Here is a 15,723-nt window from a genome sequence, read left to right as displayed (position 1 = left end):
TAGTAAAGTTTACACTTATGAGAGACTTTGACACAAAAGGTTTGTAAGTACTGTAATGGAAAATGAGAGCACAGGTAGAGTTATACATTACCTAATCAAAATTCCTTGAATGGTTCATTTATATATACCCAGAATGAAGAGAAAAGGCAGTTTATTTAGATAAGGTTTGTTGTTAAAGGATCTCTTTTCAATAGAAATTAAAAGGAAGTGTTTCAGAATATTGCCAATTTTAAAATAGCTAATTTAGAAATTTAATATAGATTAATATTATGGAAGCAAATTTTTGGCAAAGTTTGCCTCTTCACCTGATGATTTCTCAGGCTTATGATACATCTGTTTGTTTGCAAGAGCACTGTTCTCCCTAGTTGCCACCTCCACCCACCCTGCAGAAATTAGGCTTAATGGCGGGAGCTCCTATTTACATGAGGGGATTGGGGAACTGCAGCAGGTTGCAGTGTGCAGGGCGGGTAGGCCTATGCGTTGGTATATATTATATACCTGATAATACACTCAGTTCTCCAAGTTCCAGTTGATATGCAACACAGTATCTTTGTCATGAAAAGGCAAAGTCTGGAGAAATCCCAAGGTTCGCAGAAGTAAGTTTTTAAATGGAAAAAATCTATACTGAGCATTGTAGCTTATATTTAGGGTTGCCAGACTCAAAAGAGGACAGGACTTCTGTGCCTTTAATTTCCCTGCTCTCTTTTGAGTCTGGAAACCTTAAAGAGAAACCAGCAGACGCTTTGCTTGGAAATTAAACAAAGGGTCTGCTGGTTTCTCTTTAAGGTTTGCAGACTCAAACGATGGCAGGGCAGTTAAAGGCACAGAAGTCCTGTCCTCTATTGAGTCTGGCAACCCTACTTATATTCATAAGGCATAATAATATTGAGATGTTAGCAGATGCTTATTGTACATACACAATTGGTGTAATAGCTATACCATATCCAGTTGAAACAGCAGTTGATAACTAGTGTTTGTAAGCATACATAGTTGTTGTATGAAGTTGTAAAGCTATTTTTTGTTGTACTTCTAAATATTTAAGCCTGTGCCGACTCTGTATTCCTCCCCACTATAAATATAAATTTTGTTGAGAACTAGCCCCAGACTAGTAGGGCTACTGACTACCCAGATCCCAAAAATAAAAGTGCTTCCTGGGTGATGGAGCAGGACACACATAAATAGGCCCCCAGCTGATTGGTAAATGAAGAGCTGCAATGTCTTCCTGGCCTGGAAGTCATCATCTGCTGTGTTCTGGATCTGATGTGGAGGGAAGAATGTTTTTGCTGAAGCCACTGCTCTTCATCAAGGCCTGAGCCACTATTGGCATCTGGAAGAAGTTGCTTCTCTTCTAGATAACTAGAATCCACATAGACACAACTCTATGACTTTCGGAATTTGTGCTTGAGTTTGTTCTCCCCTCCTCTGTCCCATTATTTCCCCTCACGTGTCATGTCTTAGATGGTGAGCCTCCTGAGGGCAGGGACTGTCTCAGTGCTGGTTTTTATAAGCTGCTCTTGCAGCCACTTTGGCTAAAGGGTATGAATGCCTTACATAAAAAATATTAAAAAGTAATATAAAAAGCAAGGTTCTAATTGCTTGGCACAATATTTACGTACTTTACAAGACTTTGCAATAGCTAATCAATCCTTGCTTGCTTCGTAAGTAATTTTCTTGCCATGTCCCTTGTTTTACTAGTGTACGTAAAACTGATTCAGAATTTATATACAAGAATTAAGACATCTTGTAGCTGACAAACACGTAACAGAGTGCAGTCATTTCTTACTCCAACAGGTTGCAAATTTGCTAAATGATGGCAGGATTAGCCTAACTTTAGTGTACTACAGAGAGTAAGATTCTGGGATGGCATGACACATTTTAAGCTGATGCTTGCCAAGACATAACAGTTTAAAAACTGACATTTGTGCTCAAACCGTACTGCCATAGTCCTTACTGCTTCATGACAAACTGTCACTCTGCAGTACTGTGTCTAGTTGGTAGCTGTAAAATTATCTTGTTTTATGTTGCAGGGGCTTGTATACTGTTGACAGTGCCCAGGAGTAAGACAAGCCTGTGCCTTATGTGTGTGATGGTAGCTGAAAAGTGTCTGTTCTCAAATTCTATAAAAGCAAGGTGCCAGACAAACCCAGGATGTGTGCCTTGCCACATTTCTTAGATCGGATAGTGCAGGCACAGTTGTTTTCATGTTGTATGTTAAACTTGCCAGCTACTTACCACCCAAAACAACCCAAACAATAGCTTTTTCCCCATTTTGTATATTTGAGAATGTGTTTAACAGCATCCTGCTGGAATCAAGAGGGTTTTATGGCGAAGACTAGCAGTGATTCACTAAGCTGTTAAAATAATATTTTTCAAACATTCTCATTTCTCAGGGAGCACAATTACTAGCTTTTGTTAGGAATGGGGAAATTGGATAGGACAAAAAATTCTAATATGCTGTAGGAACTGGAAGCAACTGTGTTGGTGGGCTGAGGATTGGAAAGTCAAATAAGAGGGGTTCTTATTAACGGCAAGTATCTGAGGGCAGTAATGTAGATGTTAGGCACTTACATGGACCTCACACAGAGCCCTAAGGTAAGTGGAAGGAAGTGAGGCATTCTGGGTGAGTAGGGTGCTGTTTATGAGTCTTGTGGTGGAGTAAGAAAGAGGTTTGTTCACCATAGTCCTCTAGTAACCCATTAATAAAATGAGCTGGGAGCCATGTTTTCGACCCATGCTATTGCCTTATTTAAAATACTTTTTAAAAATGTCTTGTTTACAAGAATAACAGTATTAAAGATGAACGTGATTACATGTGGATCTTTCTGTGGACTAGGGCCCACGTCATTAGGTGCAGCCCGTCTTGTATCTAATTAAAGTGGACTCAGCACACAAAAGCTTTTAAGGTGTGCCATAAGACTCTTTTTGCTGCAACAGACTGATATCCTCTGGAATCTTTGCCACAGCGAATTATAGGAGAGAGTTCATGCGGTGGAAGGAGTAACCCTGAGTTGTAGCTGGATGGCTATAATTTTTATTAAAGAGTGCGGACACATCATTTATAGGCAAAGAGCCATCTATGACCACTGCAGTGGCCCTTAAACTGTGGGGGCCAAAACACCTGGAAAGGGAATGCTAGATTTTTACCATCGAATCCTCATTGATCTACACTGGATTTGTAGGTGTGACTGCTCTCCTGCTTTGCCCCATTAGCTTTTGTGTACTTTCTTCTGATTGTGTGACTTTTAGGAGCAGACAGATATGTCTTGTTCTATTCTACTTCTTGATTACCAGTGTTGGATTTGGGCCCTAATCCATAGGTACTTGCACTAGGCAGCATCTCACTGCATGCAAGAAACAATGCATCTTCTGTTGTGGCACTTGGTGTTGAGTAGAGAAGAAGTTTAGAAGTGGGGCAGACCTCAAAAAAGTTTTAAGAAGACAGGGGGAAATATATTACATACCATAAAATAGTTTAAAATAATTTTTAATGCCCATGGTTTGAAAAGCAATTTGCAGTGGTTTTCATCCTTTTTCCACAACCACCCTATAATGCAGGTCATGGTCTATTGCTCTTACTTTATAGATGAGGAATTGAGACTGAGCTGAGATTTAAACTTTGCTACCCCAGGTCCAATAGATCTATGCAGCCTCTGTAGTCTCAATGCAACATCACTGGCTCCCGTAATAGGCAAGGCTGGCATTGAAGAGAGTAAAAGTGAATTGTGATGCAGACAGGAATTAATGCCAAGATTTTTTAAATAAGCATGTGAGGCTAGATGGTGATTTATGATGGCCACAGAGCAGGCTTTACTGCTTCTGCTGTTAGCACAGAGAAATCCTCTTCTCCACTGATAAGTTAGTTCAGATCATTATTATTTAAATACCTATTCAGGTTAAAAGGGAGGATGAAACGAAATTCATTTCATTTTTCAATTGATCTGCAAATAGCCATGAAAATCAATTTTCTTTTCTGTGTCCAATTAAAACCAACCATTTCCCTAGCTTCAGGTAAATTCGGTCAAAATTAAGCTTGATCTTAAAGGCAGCATGTGATCAGGATCACCCTTTATGTCAGGCAACAGATCAGTATTTGAATGTAGTTGCCACCAACCCTGGGCATGCCACACTGGCTTTGTAATTTCAGCAGTGTGTGAAGCCAAGAGAAATGCCCTTAAGGGTATGCCACACTTCCATTTAATCATTTCAGCATTCAAAATATTGGCTGTTGTGTAATTGCTGTGAAATCCAGTTATGCAAACTCTAGCTTCTTTCCAAGCTAGAATCTTTACTACTAGAACAGAAGCCAGAATGGTAAGGATTTATTTCCCAGGTTTTCTCTTGACAGTAAATCAGAGAGTTTTGCTAGGAGGAGATGTTGCAGCCAAAAGGGCTGTGCCTCTTCATTTCATCTGGTGGGCACGGGCATGGCGAATTTATTGCAAATTCTGGCTTGGAGCAGATTTCGTTTCGTTACACTAGTAGGCAGTTTGTCCTTTGAAAGTAGGTTATACTCACCTTCATCATTTTTCATCCTGGCAAGCACCTGATGTTTTGTAATACCTTGTTGGCAATCTAATGTGGACCGGTGGATTTGTTAGGATCGTAGAATTGTAGAGTTGGAAGGAACCATGAGCATCATCTAGTGACCCCCTGCAATGCAGAAATCCTTTTGCCTGACCCATGTTTGGAACCCATGAAAGTAAGAGTCTCATGCCTGTTGCTCTGGGATTCTTTAATTCTCACTTAGCCTGATGATTATGCCTTTTCACAATACCGGTATATGGGTATGCCAGTTCTAGGTAGGATCACACCTTAAGAGCTGACTTGCAGCTTGAGAAAATTTCTAACTTGATTTACTTGTTTTATTTAGCTGCTATCTCACCATATGTATTATTTTTAATTAACTATATTATAAGTGATTTTTTTGAGGGGTGGTATTATTAAGTTTAATTACGGAAGGTGATGCCCAGCTAAGTCATACTCAGAACAGACCCTTTGAAATCAATGAACTTAAGTTACTTAGTATGAAGGTCACTCCTATACAGCTGGCATGACTAAGTCCAAATTTCTGTGTCCAATAAAAACCAACCATTTCCCTACCTAGTTGGTCTCTAAGGTGCTACTGGTCAATTTTTTTTAATTTTTTAAAATTTATTTCTTTTTCCTGTTTGGAATAATGATAAAGTGCCATTTATATGCCCAGTTATGGATACTTGGGGAAATGCTTTATGCATCTTTGGTTGTATTTTTAACAGGCTTTTTCTCAGTGTGAGAAGATGTTTGTGGTGCTGGGCAGCCCTTTGGGAAAAATTGAGATATCTGGATGCAAGCTGGGGGTCCATGAAATCCACCTGGAAGAAAATGCTGTGCTACAAAATGGGTAAGCCTGTGATTATTTTTTCATATACGTATGTTAAAAGTAAAAAAAAAAAAAGCCTTTCCTATAATTGGAATGAAAAAAATATTTACTAATTTACTGCTATAGCTTTGCAATGTTCACTTTAATGTTTTTATTTTAAAAGATCTCATCCTTATGGCTTGAAACAATTGACTAGTCTAGCTTGATGCTTTGACATTGACTGCAGAACGAGTCCAAGACTTTATTGTTTTTATTCCTTAACATTAAAAAATAGGGTGATAATTGAGAGTCTATAAATCCTACCACCAGAGAATGGATATGGCAAGGCAAGCAGAGCACAAGGTTAGGAAGCGTCCCTGTCCATTTTCAGTCTTGGAAGAAGAAGGGAGGTGGCTTCCCTTCTCATGTATTGGGCTTGGAGAGACTCAGAAAGCAGCCAGAACTTCCATAGCTGGCTAGGCATAGCTCCAATAGGCAAACTCAGTGTCGCACCTCCCAAGGGTTGGGACTCTCCCTGATATTGCCCTGAGACATGAAGACCTTGGAAAATATGACTGCATTTGGTGTGTCTCTGAAGTCCAAATCAGGGGTGGTATCCTGCTTCTACATAGGCTGGAGATGATAACAGCAGTGGTTGAAAGTGCAGATTTCTGTCTCCCTTTCTGACAATGCATCAATGCAAAAGCTACGATTGGCCTACCCTGGTGAAAATCTACACAGCAGACGCAGTTCTTTATCCCTATATGCCTTTCTGCGCAAGCACTGTTGTGAGTGGCTAACCAGGCTGTATAGATTCAAGAAATGCTACTAATGTACATGGGCAATGATTCATTGTGTCCTTTCAGAGGATTACAGTGGAATCAGTTAGCCACCTATCAGAACTAGGGTTGCTACAATATCGAACTCTACAATAAACACACAGCTTTTCCTCTCCTTGGAAGTCACAATTGCTTGTCCCTTCCCAGGAACACACCTGGCCCCTTTATATTGTGAATTTAAGCCAGGATCTGTCCACGTCTTGGGTCCCTTTTCTGCCCCGACTGGGCTAGCAGGATGACTGGAACACCTTCAGCTTAATTTGGAAACCATGGACACACAATTAGCCATGGTGAGCACTAACTCCAACTTCAATAAATGATGGATGCGTCAGTAGAGGTTTTATCCTCATTTTATTTATTTCTTCAAGCTACAGCATATTTACAGATATTTACAGGCTGTGTGAGTGTTACAAATCCTCATTCAGCCACTCAGTCATCTTGTCTTTCAGCACAGAGGGAAAAAACCACACCCTGACTGCAGACAGAGAACTCAGGGACAGACTCCCTTTAAAGAAAGAGTCACCTCCCCCTTTCTCAATTATCATCAGATCACCCGATTCTCACAGTGGGAGGGGTGAAAATGCTAACACATATTTGTCATCTCTGCCACAAACCTTACTTGGGGGCTCGTAGACTGCTGGTTCTAAACAGTAATTTATATTATTTTTTTACATAGGCCTGGCTAATAGGAGGATGAAATTGTGATCTGTGTGAGTGTTGGTAGGGTTGCTGTTGGCAATGCTCCTGGACAGAGTTGTGACCGTGTGGGGAGGCAAAAGAAATACCAAAAGGACATTCATGATAGCAAGGAAAGGAAGAAGGGGGAAACAATGACTTTTGGTGATAGGAGAACTGGTAGCAGTGGGCGCTGTGTGTGTACATGTTGCTGGGTATATGTGAGTTTTGCTGTGTTGATTTTGGGCCCAGGAAATGTGGCCACCCAGCACCTGACTTTCTTGCTGTGACTTTCTTCATGGTACATAATTCTGTATTCCTCAGAAGTTGCTAAAGTTTTGTTTTAGTGAAAGTATTGTATACTACCAGAGTTATAACTTCTCCATTGTATAGAATATATCTGATCCAGGCTCTGTATTTCCCCCAGCTTTTGCTTCTAAAGCACAAACAGACAGAGGACCTCAGGAGGTCAGTACATTTTCAGACTTGCTTACAGTACCTTAAAGTAATTCCATTGGTTTTCTGAGCCTCTCAGTTAATAGGAAATTATAAAAGAAAGGGGGGGGAGGAACCAGCACAGCAACTTGGTCTTGATAGGGATTGCCACACAGTCTAATTCGATTGCACGGGTTTCAGTCAATTTCATTAAATTTGCATAAATTCTCCAGTGTATAAAAGAGTAACTGCAAAGGGGAAATCATTCTTCCCCTGTGTTTGGATATGTATTCATGCCACATAGGAAGGAATACCTATGGTGCCTGATACGACACATACATGCATGGCGTCATGTGTGAAAGGAGGAATGCCTAAGAAGTTGTTAGCCACACAGACGTTTGTGAATGCTTAAAACATTATTAATAGTGGAGAGAAGAGTGCCTCTGATTTGTTCCTCCTGACTCCACTCATCCCCAGTCATTCCTATCTGGTGGAAGACAGGCTCCCCCCCCAGCTCTCTCCCCCTACTCTCAGGTATTACCAGTGCTGGAGCTGCACTGATCAGGGAACTCTTTTTTAAAAAAAATTGATCAAAGCATGTTTAATTGGTGGATAGATTTATTGAATAACATTGGAGCTCTAACACAGATATCAAAAGTTGATGTAAACCCCACCCCTCCCCAAGTCTCTCTCTCCTCCATTTCCCGCCTGAGCATTCACAACTGTAATTATAAGTAAAAAGGGTAAAGGGACCCCTGACCATTAGGTCCAGTCGTGACCAACTCTGGGGTTGCACGCTCATCTCGCATTATTGGCCGAGGGAGCCAGCGTACAGCTTCCAGGTCATGTGGCCAGCATGACTAAGCCGCTTCTGGCGAACCAGAGCAGCACACGGAAACGCTGTTTACCTTCCCGCTGTAGCGGTACCTATTTATCTACTTGCACTTTGGCATGCTTTCGAACTGCTAGGTTGGCAGGAGCAGGGACTGAGCAACGGGAACTCACCGCGTCGTGGGGATTTGAACCGCCAAGCTTCTGATCGGCAAGCCCTAGGCTCTGTGGTTTAACCCACAGCGCCACCCGCATCCCTACTTGTTCCTAATTGGTGGTTAGATTTATTGAATAACATTGGAGCTCTACACAAATATCAAAAGTTGATGTACACCCCCCCTCCCCAAGTCTCTCTCTTCTCCATTTCCCGCCTGAGCATTCACAACTGTAATTATAAGTAATAAGTGACTAAATGCCACACAGAGCTTTTACAAGTACCTATACTACCTATACTACCTATATCTACACACTCCCCTACAGTCGCTTCAAAATGCATCCTGTTTTATCTTTCTAATGGCAAAGACCTAAACGATTTAACACTATTCATAAATATCAGGGCTGAAATGTATCGTTTAATCTCTTCCTCTTGTTGATAGAAACAGTTGTTAAAATATCTAGGATCATTATCTTTGAAAGAACAAAATAATAAAAAGGGCCCAGTGTCTCCTTTTCTCTTGTTTTAAAAACTGGCTAGTAAACATTGTAATAAGAACATTGGGAAAGCACACACACACAAACACCATAAAAAAATTAATGGACTCCTGTCAGACAGAATTATAATGAATACAAGTACGGTTATAAATGCTTTGTGCTCAACAGTCACAGAGGTATTTGGCATCATGCTGCATGTTACAACCAGTTTGTATTATAGATATTTTTAACCTGGGTCTTTCAGTTTGGCGTTGGAATCCTCTGGAAGATGGCAATATGATGCATGCCTTTTTGGGGGCACGGCGGGCAGTGTATCCAAATGCAATGACTCCGAGGGTCATCCGTTGCTACAAGTTACTTCCATTCCCCCGTACTAAGAGTGGCATTTGGTAAATTTATATGGCAAAAAAGTAAGAAAAAATCCATGTCCCCCCCAAAAAAAATTGTTTGAGATTTTGTCCTTTTCAAAATGAGGTTATCTGAATGATGATAAAATAATAAGGGTACATTAATCACTTCCTTCCTGTATAAATAAGAATAATATATAAGGAACATAAACATCCTCTGTTTTACCTAATTTGGTTTGAAGCTTTCTGATAATGGCTAATAGAATAATAATGTTGTATAATAGAATAATAATGTTAAACTGAAGTCCCTGTGTGAACACATGCCAGTTACTTTAAGGATCAGTTTTATTTTTGTAGCTGCACTCACGGATTTAGATGTCCTTGTCAACCAATTATTTCAATCATTAACAAAATGCAGTAAGATTTTTATGGTGCAACTCTGAAAACCACTGCAAAAATGTTTTCAGGAATTGTTTGCAAATCATTATTACTTCATTTTTATTTTTATTTTATAAATAATGCTTCATTTTATAAACAACTCCTCCATAGTAGTAGCATTGAAGGTTGTGTGCGCCTTTGGCCTGATAAATCACTTTTCATTTCAGCAAGTCAGTAGCAGAGCAGAATCTTCTGTGTGTGTAGTGTGTTTTAATGACCAAGGGATTATAAGTCTTGCGATGCCTGCTCCTGATGGAATCCATGTTATTACTTTTAAATCTTCTTATCCTGTGCCTTCTTCCAGAAAGTCATCTTACCCTCCCTAGCTGGTTGGAGTAGATGAAGCATTTAGAAAGCTCTCACTCCAAGTCTCCTTGTTTGTGACACAAGGGAGTCTTCAGCACTCGTGAATGAACATCAGCTAAACCTTCTAAAAGTGGAGCAAACATTGATTTTGCTCCAAAGATGTCTTTATGCACATAGTGAAAGAGGTGGGAACCATGAGCATGGAGTGTCTCATTTGAGGTGGCTACAGAACTTCAAAATTTGTTCACAAAAATATTCAGGGTTTTTGTTTTGCTTTTACCGGTTGTGGTGTTTCAAAATGTGTAAATTAACTCGTAGAGAACCAGTGAGGTGTGATCCTCATCTTTGACCCACTTTCATCAACACGAATCATGGGACCTGCTCTTTGTTGTTTGTTTGTTTGTCTGTCTGTCTGTCTGTCTGTCATCTCATATATACTGATAGTGAACTCTGTTCACAGAATGCCAGTCCTTATGAATTAAAAATGGCAACACCCACATACCAGATGGAAAAGTATTAGCAGGTTTGTAAAACCTTTTAATGAGGGTGAAAGAGGAGAGCGCAAAATATGGTCTGAAGCTCAACATAAAAAAAAACCTAAGATCATGGCCACTGATCCCATCACCTCCTGGCAAATAGAAGGGGAAGAAATGGAGGAAGTGAGAGATTTTACTTTCTTGGGTTCTATGTTCACTGCAGATGCTGACAGCAGTCACAAAATTAAAAGACACCTGCTTCTTGGGAGAAAAGCAATGACAAACCTAGACAGAATCTTAAAAAGCAGAGACAAAGGTCCATATAGTTAAAGCTATGGTTTTCCCAGTAGTGATGTATGGAAGTGAGAGCTGGACCGTAAAGAAGGCTGATCGCCGAAGAATTGATGCTTTTGAATTATGGTGCTGGAGGAAACTCTTGAGAGTCCCATGGACTGCGAGAAGATCAAACCTATCCATTCTGAAGGAAATCAGCCTTGAGTGCTCACTGGAAGGACAGATTCTGAAGCTGAGGCTCCAATACTTTGGCCACCTAATCAGAAGAGAAGACTCCCTAGAAAAGACCCTGTTGGGAAAGATTGAGGGCACAAGGAGAAGGGGACAACAGAGGACAAGACGGTTGGACTGTGTTCTCGAAGCTACCAACATGAGTCTGACCAAACTGCGGGAGGAAGACAGGAGTGCCTGGCGTGCTCTGGTCCATGGGGTCACGAAGAGTCAGACACAACTAAACAACAACAACAACAGAAATGAAAAATCAGAAGGACATATAGCAAGCAAAAGCCCAAACCTAAAGGATGGGAAAATAACCCAAACAGCCTAGTGGGGCTGAGGATCCCTATTGCGCATAGGCTGCCTGTTAAGGTAAACAAATTTAAAGCTGAGGAATTGAATAACTGGAAACCTGAATAAGAGCACTCAACACAGCAGCATGTATTCTGCAATTCTCCTTCTGGCTGTGCATTTCACTTTTCCTTCCATTCTCCCTCTGATTTATTTTGATGATGGTGATTATAAAAAAACAACAACACAACAATATCATATCATGAAAGTGTATTGCATATTTTATTATTGTAAGCAGCTTTGTGACCTCCCTGGTGAAGAGCAGTGTGTGTGTATATAGTGCAGTAAGAAAAGTTGTGCATCTGAGATGGCATACTAGTGGAGACCAATAGTCAAATGAAGTGGAACAACCTGGATGATGGCTTGGACTAGGCAAGTTTACAATGAGGATAAGATGGGGGAACTCATGGCAGAATAGTGGCACACAAATGTGGGTTGGTACTAACTTCCCGATATTGCTATACCAACTACTAGTGGCATTTGTATGCAAGGTACGTTGCTACTTGAACTTTCTTTAGTCTTTGTACTATGATGACAAGTTCCTGTTTTTAATCTGGACATCTGTATCTATGATTTCTGACCTATTATAACAATAAACTGAAGCACGGTATGTATTGAATTGCAGGTTGTCCCATGCTTGCTATGAGTTGAAAAAGGGGTGAAAGCCTTGGAAAATGCTGTCTAAGGTTCTGTGGATTATGTAGGCAGTGTTGATCTTTTATGTTTACTCACTCTAGCTTTTTATGCCCTTATGAAGCTTTTTGAGTTGAGATATGAAAACGTAAAGGCTTATGTACATTAATGAGTGCAACTAGAGGTATATGTAATAGGTGATACTGCATACAATATTTTCAAAAGCCATCTTTAGAAAATACTCTGGTGTTTGTACTCTTTTTAATTTTTCAAATGGAAAAGGTTTAGATATTAAAATGCAGCTTTTTTGTAGTATCTGGTTAGGTAGGGGCCTACCACTATTCTCAGGATGCAACTGAATACCAAAAGTATGTGTTTTAGAGAAATATTACTTCCTCCTGCTAGAAATATCCAGACATCAATCTCTATTTCTGCAGATTCAATGGATATGGCAGGAAGAGTTATTATATACTATGATCCTCCTTTTATTAAAAATAAACTGGGCTAGTTTTTCTCCTGATGGTTTTTCAGGTGATAACTATAGGATTGTTTATACTTATAGTAGCTAGATGATCAGAAGGGGGGGGGGCGGCGCACACACAACTTTTTGCTGGAGGAAACGTTTTTTAAAAGCTCAGCATAATTTCAAAAACTAAGGGAAAAAAGTTTCCCAATCCTGTTAAGAACACACATAGTCTCTTAGACTGTGTGGCCTTTCCATATCTGCTTGTGCTTTTCTGCATTATGTTTACAGATGGTAGATTATTCTGCATGTGTGTTGAGTAAATTATGATTCTGGCATGAACATGCATTAAAATCCAGAATAATCCAATAGAAATCTGTCTAACAGTTAGCCTTTCTCTCAAAAAAATTATACAATTAGGGGAATTAGGGGTGGTTGTTGTGGAGCCTTTTAGCCTTGGAATTGAAGGACATGTTTTAAGAAGTAGTAGATAAGTTTTATTTATTACTTACTTTTATTTCGTAAAATTTATATATTGCTTGATTGTAATAAAATATCTCAAAGCAGTTTGTTAAATCTGTGATTGTTGCATGACTTCAGACACCTGTGTCAATCCAAGGCAGGGCCCTCTAGAAATTCCAGGTAATTCTGTAGGGCATGGTGAACCACATTTTCTGTTCAGTTTAATTGAAGACGCATAGCAGAAAGGATCCAACCCATTATAGAGTTTTCCTAAACATGGCAGGGAATATTGTTTACATCAGATTATTGTTTGACCAATGGAATGTTACAAACTGAATATTCTCTTGACTTAGGGCCTGTGTTTCCTAAACGTTGTCCCTACAAGGTGAATTTGATTTTAATCTCTCTAATCTAGACCAGAAGTTGGAACCTGCATTTCTAGCAGACTATTCATCTGTTTCTCTTAACAAAAATGTACACACACTGCTTGGAAAGAGAATTGAATGGGATGAGACACATCATTTTGAGATAGGACAATCCTTATATGTTCACTTAATTGACTTGTTAATTGATGTATCAAATGAAATGGAAGAGTTAAATATTTTATAAGAGATATGTAATTGTGCATGTAGTATTTATTTCCTTCACAGGAGAAGTCTTATAAAATTTAGCTTTTTCATTAATGTATGTAAAAATATTAAAAGCTTTTGTATATTGCATTAAAAACTTATGTTGGCTGCCCTGCATTTTCCTATTTATTAAAACTTTTCAAGCAGTAAAAACATTTTACTTGTTAATGAGGGGAAGTGGGGAAATTAATGAAAGAGCTTGGATTCTCCAAGATGTCTCCTTTTAACCATGCAGAGCCAGCTTTCTTTCCCCCCACTCTATGTAGTTTAATTTCTGTGTTAGGGTTCAGTAAGCAAATGCAAATAGATGTAATGATTTGCATCAGTAGATTACGTCTCAGTTTAATATCCTCGGATATTTTGGTCAAGGACTTTTCTTCTTTGTTAGGTTGGCAATGTTTTCCTACAGTAAAAAATTGTAATTGCAACATTTATGTTCAAAGTCCCATACATATATCACTTTCCAATATCAGGGTGCTGGGTTACTACAGTTTTTGAAGTTAATAGAAGCTCCTATTAAATAATGATAGTTCACTGATATTTAGGCATTTAATCTTTGCATTTAATATATTAGCCATTTAATGTTTCCATTTATTTAATACCTCTCTCTCTCTCTCTCTCTCTCTCTCTCTCTCTCTCATTCTGACAACTTTGCCAAACATACCCTGATGGCGACTTTTTCTTGGAACATGGCCCAGAAAAAATTGTGATGTTCACACCATATATTGGGTTGAGTCACTAAACAGTACCCCATTTTCAAGTTGTTTCAGGATTTTATTATTATTATTATTTTGCTTGCTGGAGTAGAGGTAGAGGTCCTGCCTACCACTTCAAAGGGAACCCGTTCCGGCTGTCGTCTGTCTAAGATGATGCTTGCTTTGGATGGATTGGTATCTTGGAAGGCTCCAAAAAAGAATCCTTCACAAATGAAATATATCCAGTGAATGAAAGACCATCAACTGGAAACATAGTGGGGACTAAGTTCAAAGCTGGAGTCTTCTTGGCAGTAGACTTTGTAATGACCAAGGTCTCCTGTCCCACATGGCCAACTTGTGCAGATTTACTTGTCTTGTAAATCTGAACAAAGAAGCAGCAGCCCATTCTAGGAGAAAGAGGAACAAGGAGGAGCTATCAGCTTCATTTGTTGGGGGGGGGGGAAATGCTTTGTTTTTGTTCATTGGAGGTTTTTTGAAAGAGTGTACATGATTCCATAAAGTGTACATGAATCCAAAAAAATAATAATCTCTTGTGGTTAATTGTTTAGAGGTGCTATGAACTACAGATACTACAAATACTTATTGAGCAGATTTTCTCTGAATCTCAAGTTCATATTAGTATGAAAGTCCTTTAGTTGGATTATGCTTAATGAGAAGAAAACGTCTTTCCTCCTATCATGTCTTTACACCCACCCTCCCACACAGGTCTTCTGCCTGAAAGATCTGATGTTCCTTAAGACTGTTTTCATAGTTTGCATTTCTCTAGAAAGTTTAGGATTGATGAGTCATCCTTAGCTAAGCAGCTTTTGTTGTTTATCCATCTATACAACCATACTCCTTTTAATCCTTCCATTCCTTATCTCTACCATCGTTGATTTATTTGACTTTCTTCAGTCAATTGCTAGACTGAGGATGCCTGCAGAAAGACTTGTTTTGATGGACCCATTAAGGGATGGACTTTTGTTGTCCCTGAAAAAGCATGTATTTAGTTTTCCAATCATTCTATGCTATTGCAAAGAGCCAAGGACAAGGAAGTTCATTATTTTTCATATTTTTTGAAATCAGATAACTAGGGTCCCGAAAAGATACATAAAATAGTTACTATATAGTTTATATAAAACACTGGAAAGGTTTTTTATAACCTTATTTTCCTAGTGTAAGAAATGTTGAAGGTAGCTTCTTTTGCCCTTAGGATATAGTGGCCTAGGAAATCATTCATTTCCAACACTACTTTGTCACTTGCTATTTACATTTAATGACCCACCGCTATGAATTTTATATCCTGACTCCTTATTAAAGCACAATATGTGCAAAGATAGATTTTTAATTAGCAAAAATAGTATGAGCATCAATGACAACAATACAAAAACTGATTGACAAGTCTGGCAGGTTTATTAGCAGTAAAATCAATTGGGGAAAACTCAGCTTGATGGCTGCCAAGTAAAGAGAGATAGCTAATTAAAAATACTGCACAATTTATAGTTTATGACATGATGAAATATTTGGGAATTAAATTGATGTTAGAACAGTAGCACTGCATTTCTAGTAAGAATCTCACACAAGATAATCTAGAAATAGAACACAAATGAGGTCCCTTAGATTGTTAAATAACCAAGGCACATA

At 39.1% G+C, this 15,723-nt stretch overlaps 1 protein-coding gene across 3 annotated transcripts in view; it reads left to right on the top strand.

The window, feature by feature from the left end:
• Positions 1-15,723, top strand: part of MGMT (O-6-methylguanine-DNA methyltransferase) — a 178,751-nt gene that overhangs the window by 26,748 nt on the left and 136,280 nt on the right. For all 3 annotated transcript variants that reach the window (XM_088670422.1, XM_088670423.1, XM_088670421.1), the window contains one exon: positions 5,256-5,380. In XM_088670422.1, the coding sequence (XP_088526548.1) occupies positions 5,256-5,380 (125 nt within the window). The remainder of the gene's footprint in view (positions 1-5,255; positions 5,381-15,723) is intronic.

The sequence above is a fragment of the Zootoca vivipara genome, chromosome 5, assembly GCF_965207765.1.
Source record: "Zootoca vivipara chromosome 5, rZooViv2.hap1.1, whole genome shotgun sequence".
NCBI lineage: Eukaryota > Metazoa > Chordata > Lepidosauria > Squamata > Lacertidae > Zootoca > Zootoca vivipara.
This window is presented reverse-complemented; position numbering and strand designations above follow the sequence as displayed.